This window comes from Carcharhinus amblyrhynchos, chromosome 20 (assembly GCF_965287045.1).
Source record: "Carcharhinus amblyrhynchos chromosome 20, sCarAmb.v2.hapA, whole genome shotgun sequence".
In the NCBI taxonomy this organism is placed as follows: domain Eukaryota; kingdom Metazoa; phylum Chordata; class Chondrichthyes; order Carcharhiniformes; family Carcharhinidae; genus Carcharhinus; species Carcharhinus amblyrhynchos.
In genome coordinates, this window is record NC_137343.1 from 22,867,765 (window position 1) to 22,873,764 (window position 6,000).

Consider the following 6,000-nt stretch of genomic DNA (forward strand, 5'->3'; position numbering starts at 1 on the left):
GCATGTAAATCTTAGATCCCCTGCAGTGCAGAATGAGGCCATTCGGCCCATCAACCACAATTTCCACCACCCCCCCCCCCCCAAGGCTCTGTTCCTGTAATTTCACATTTTTACCCTGCTAACCCCTGTCAATTTAGCACGGCCAATTAACCTAACCTGCAGTGTAAACATTGTTACAAGTTAGCAAATTAAAAACTCCAGTGCAGTCTGGCAGCTACCACAGGATAAATAATTTTTGTTTTGAGTCATCTAAAATGTCATTCTGTTATGCCATCTTGGAAGTGGGAAACAAATCAAATGTTATATTGCTACAGTATCACTTATTACAACAGTCAAAAACAATCTTTAAGAAAGTTACTTGTAGATTTAAGTTGTTTGATTGCATCCCATTAAATGAATTTTTGTTTTGTCACAGACTGTTTTGATTGAAGAGGGTGCTTACATGTATCATGTATCCAGGGTATAAACTGGGTACAAGGAACTGTTTGAGAGCAAAACTTTCTCGCTCTCCATATTTTTCCATTCCAGGTGCCTCTTCTACCTTTTTCCCCAGGTTGCCTGCTGAAATTACCTGTGGAAGGTAGAGCTTCATACTGCTGTTTCATTAGGACATTCAGTAACCTAAACCCTTTAATTTTGTATCTTGTGACTATTCAGTTCATTTATGATATTAGCTACCTACACATTCAGTAACCTAAACCTTTAAATTTGCACCTTATGTCTATTCGATTCATTTGAAGTGTTACCTACCGACACATTTCTGTATGTTATAAAGGCTGATTTCAGAAAATAATTTTCGATGCTGATAGTTGAGATCTTTCTTCAGTGATAAATACCGATAATGGTTGCTGCAAGTATACACACTTCAGTTTGAATAGCAGAATTTGTCTAGATTTTGTACTACTTTGGTTGCTGAACGTAATTGTTTTCTAAACTTGCAGATGCAGTCACTAATAAGCTTCAAAGCAATAATATTTTCACTGTTGCAAAGAGGAATGTTGAAGGGCAAGATATGCTTTATCAGTCCCTAAAACTGACCAATGGAATCTGGGTTTTAGCAGAACTTAGGATCCAACCAGGCAATCCCAATTACACGGTGAGTGTTAACCAGTATCTCCTATTATGCTTTTAAAGTTTTTACTTAATATTTTAAATCCTTATTTTTGTGTAATTACACTGATACGTCATTAAGGTTAAGTGTTGGTGGTGAACTTTATCATTTATGTTTTGTGACGTGTTGTGTAGAATGTATTTTTACTTAAGATACAACAATTTTGTTTATCACCAGCATTCATTTAACAGAAGCAAATACAGAATGACATGCTATCAAAACTTTTTGTCTTGCACTCATCCAGATAGATTTGCAAGAATACACAATTTCAAAGGGAACAAAAATTTATACTGCATCAGGGGAGCGTGCTGATTGGTAGAAGTGTTGCCATGGAGAATGCAGCAGAGAACAGTTAACTGGCAAACTTCTGTTTAAATTCAAACCAGGCAGGTCAGCTCTGGTCAAGGTATTACCGTGTGGAATGAATCAGGAAGTGACTTTCCCCTGAGCTTTTGTTTAGTCAAAAAGGCACAATACATGAACGTGTTCTTTCTGTTTGCAAAGGACAGTGCCTTAAGCTGTACTGAATATATGTAGCTTCTCGCACACACAAATGAGACACACTGTGAGCCTGACTGATAATCTTAAATTGTTTCTTAACACCATCAGAATTATTTAGCAAGTGTTGTCAAATCGTGGAATCATCTAATGTAGGACACCATGTTCTGAGTTCTGCAAACATGGGCTGTTAAGTACAGTCAGTACTTTGCCTATTGTGAATGGCCAATGGGACACGCAATTTAGTACGATCCTCAGTCGTTGGACCTACATACCTGACATCACATTGACACTGAAATTGAAATACCACATTAGTCCTCTGTGTGATAGGCAGAAAACTTCATCCTGTTAGTGGAGAATATCACTCATGTTACTACTGCATAGTAACAACGTGAAATATCTGTTACTCAAAATTTGGAACACTTTGCCCTTCCAAGATAAAGTGAGGTAGACTGAACGTTTTTCAGAATTAAAGGTACGGCAGCCTTAAAACACATTGAGTTTGTGTAGTACGTAGCAAGCAATGATCTGCCAGACAGCCATAATTCCATAGGGTAGTTTTGTTGCACCCTTTTCAGTATCAAGCCTGCATGGCGAGCAAATGTTAGGGCTCTGTTTACAATTGTTTGCCAATGGGCAATGTTGTAGCAGATGGCACTATAAAAATCCAGATACATAAATTGATCAGTAAAAATAGGCTTGCAGTGGACAAATAAAACTCAACATAATGTCCAACATTAGATGGGAGTCTGCGATTGTACAGCACTTGCCAAACGATCCTGGTTGTGCTGAGACTTGTACCAATTTAAGATTGAGTTCAGCTCACAATATGGCTTACTTACACATTCAAGAAGCTACATATTTGCACACACGCAACCTTGTCTTTTGCAAACAGAATGAATATGTCCACGCGTTGTGCCTTTTTCAATTAAGCAAAATGTTGGGGTAGCCATTCCCTAGGTTATTTCTGATGGCGGTGCCTTGACTAATCAGTGTTGATCTGCCTGATTTGAAGTTAAACAAAAGCTTGGCAATTAACTGTTTCCTGCTGCATTTTCCAAGCCAATCAGACTCCACTTGCCAACTAATCAGTACCCTGTTCATATGCAGGAGAAATTGTTGTTCCCTTTGAGATTTGATATTCTTGTGAATTTATCTTGTTGGGTACAAAACAAAAAACTTTGACAACTTGTCTTTTTTTTCAGCAACACTCAAATTCTGTACTACCAAACAACCGTCAAATACAAATTCTGGAAATCTGTTCACAAGCTTATTTATTTATTGACAGCTTTACAGACATTCCTCTTAACTTTCCACTGGAAATGGAATGAGAATGGAAATGTCTCCTATTATAGCTTTCATAAATTATTCAGAATATTTCATTCAAGTTGTGATGTCTTGCATAAAATACAATTTAACCATTCACTGTACTCCTAAATTGTCCACTGTTTCCACTGTTTAGAAGTGAACTTATTTACTGTTAAATATTAAACTTAGAAATATAATGTACTGTACTTGTCTAAACTATTTTTGTTGCCTTGTTCCGTAATATGCATCATTGTGTAGTCTTCCCTATGTGTGTGTTCTTAATGTTTTGCACTGTTATGTCCCTACATGCCATTTGTATATTAATCAAGACTAGTTTTTTCTATTTCTGTTGGGGAAAAGCTGTAGTATTTTATAGTTATCTTTTTTTTCCCTTTGTTGCATGCCTGCCATGGTGGTTTTGTCCTACGGGTCAGGATTTGGAGGTTAGCAATTCATTTAATTTTAGTCAGTTGCAAAAAAACTTGCCACTTCCATTCTTTGCCCTATGCTTCTGCAGTCTCTTTTTTGCAATGCTTTGCTGGCTAGCTTTTTCCTGATGCTTATTTTCCATGTCCCTGATTCACGATCCCATGATGACTGAATCAGCCTTGTACCATTAGCTCCTCAATTAAGCAGTTGATTAGAACTTTAAATAATAAATTCAATTCCGGATTTGATTTGGTTCAGGCAAAGCTGAGATTACTTTCAGAACTGGTTTCTGGTTTCAAAATTTGTTCTAGCCCTGCAATTTATCTTTGCTATAAACTCAAAAGCTACTTGCAAGAGCTTAACAGTGAATTAAGTGTCCTAATTAAAAAATATATATATTTGTGGTCAGAATTTTGTTTGGTCTTCTCACTTAAGTCGACAATTTCTCATCATGAATTGAGATTAATTGTAAATTTAAAAGGAGACGGAGGCTACAGAGTTTTTTAAAGTACAGTTTATATTTTGTCTGGCACCATGGATTATTTAATTTCGGCCAAATAATTGCTCTCTTGCTATTTTTCTTTATACAACATGTATTGCTAGTAGCACGCCACATTTAATTGGCATGAATTTTGGAGAGGCGGAGTTAGTACCTGCCCTAGGTGAGCAACTGAATTTGATGTTATGTAACACAATATATAACTCACCGCTTGAATATTTGTATGAAACAATTTTATTAGATTAATGTTGTAAACCAGAAGCCAGTAGGCAAATTAAGAATGTTGAAAATAATTTGTTCTAATAATGTAATAATGCCATTATAAGATATCTCCCCTGCCCCATGATATTTCAAAATAATGTTATATAGGATGTGCACATATTATAATGAACATCAATTTATTCATTCTTTTCAGTTTTCATGTCTTTTCTGCTTGCTAATTAGAAAAACCACTCTTTTGTTTATTGTGTGAAATCCAAATGAAGGTGACAAGCAATTATTGCTTTGTCGCTGATGGAAATCAATGATGTATCAGTTGAAAAATCACATTCATCTATGAGTGCAATTTGGATATTAACTGTATCTTTTTAAAGAAAAACAATTACGTAAAACCGCAGCTGCGTGTTCCACATGTATCTTCTACCTGTTCCTTACATGTGTTATTTCAAAACCTGTTGCTGTGACCCTTGCTGATTACAAATTATATAATTCATACAAGTTAATGAAATAGTGGTTTTTGCCTTCATTGCTGTTCAATGGAGACTTTTGTTTGAAGAGGCTGTGTTTTATTACTTGCTATTCTTCGTCTGCTGGTATGAATGAGCAGTTTACAGCCATCAGCAGTTTCATGTTCAATGCTATGCTGGTTTGATTGTTGTCAAATTCATGATGATTTTCTTTAAGCCAATGCAATAATAAAGTATAAATCTGTTTAAAAATCCATTTGAATTAATTAAAATCTTAATTCTTGGAGGTAATATTTTAATAGCCATGTTTGCATAATGCGTATTAAATGTGATCTCACTGAAAGGACAGTTTTCTTACACTTTGCTAATGTTCAATCTTCAGACAAGTTTTATATTGGCAAGATGTTCTTTCAGTACAGCTAATCCAATATGTAACCCTGACCTTACATTGTTGTGCTCTTGACTCTTTCTTGCAGTTATCGCTGAAATGCAGAGCCCCAGAGGTATCCCAACATGTTTTCCAGGCATACGAAGTAATTTTGAAGAATTGAGCAATTTAAGGACATAACACTGGCGGAAGATCCCTGCAGTTGTGGTGTTTATTCAGAAGCCTATAAGCACTGATAATGGACAGAAATTATATATGTGACACCCCGGTGTCATTGAAGAAGTTGCATTATTGTGAAGGGTATTTATTGTATACTCAAAATCTCAGAGTATATTGACCCATTAACACTAAAGTCTATTGTATAATCCCAGTATATCTAAATCCATTATTCCATTGATGATGCATTCTAAATACAAGATTCAGATATTTGCTATGTTGATTTGTCTCAAAACCTGGTCGTTTGAATGTAATGTAATATCATGACATGGTGAATTGCCTAGTCTGTGAAAAGGCTGTGCTCAGTACACTGCCATTCCAGCTGTTGGGTAATTGTCCTTGTTCAAATTTGTATCCTCTTCATAATGTGTGATGTGACTTTAAAATTTTGTGGTATGACATTTTATGTGTATTTGTACACTAGTAATATGGTTCATGCTGATAATATGCTCTTTGGGTTCCACCATTGCAGCTGACGTCAAAGTGTTGATCAGTAGTCATATCAGAAATAAACTGGACTTATGGGGAAAAGGTACCCAGCAGACTGATTTCAATGTATCACAGAATGACGTTTTTATTTCATTAGCGTATCTTTCTTCGGTGCACCAGTTTTGAGGGAATTTATTGTTTGGTTTAATTTATGACCATTTACGTTGGTTAAATTTTTCTCGTTTTGTTTTTAAACTAATTTGTGCCACAATTTACATTCTAATTACAAAGTTGAGTACACTTCCTGAATATAACGGGCTCAAATAAATTATTACAGTACCATTAATATATTGAGAAATATATTGCCTGAAGGGACCAAATGTACGGTAACTAAATTTGCTAATGACACAAAATAGACAGGAAAGCAAGTTGTGAA

At 35.6% G+C, this 6,000-nt stretch overlaps 1 protein-coding gene across 3 annotated transcripts in view; it reads left to right on the top strand.

Moving 5' to 3' along the window:
• ap1b1 (adaptor related protein complex 1 subunit beta 1) overlaps positions 1-5,683 on the top strand; it is a 67,805-nt gene extending 62,122 nt beyond the window's left edge. For all 3 annotated transcript variants that reach the window (XM_080208220.1, XM_080208219.1, XM_080208218.1), the window contains 2 exons: positions 942-1,096; positions 5,008-5,683. In XM_080208220.1, coding sequence (XP_080064346.1) covers positions 942-1,096; positions 5,008-5,082 — 230 coding nt within the window. In that variant the 3' untranslated portion in view covers positions 5,083-5,683. The remainder of the gene's footprint in view (positions 1-941; positions 1,097-5,007) is intronic.
• The last annotated feature ends 317 nt before the right edge of the window (positions 5,684-6,000 follow it).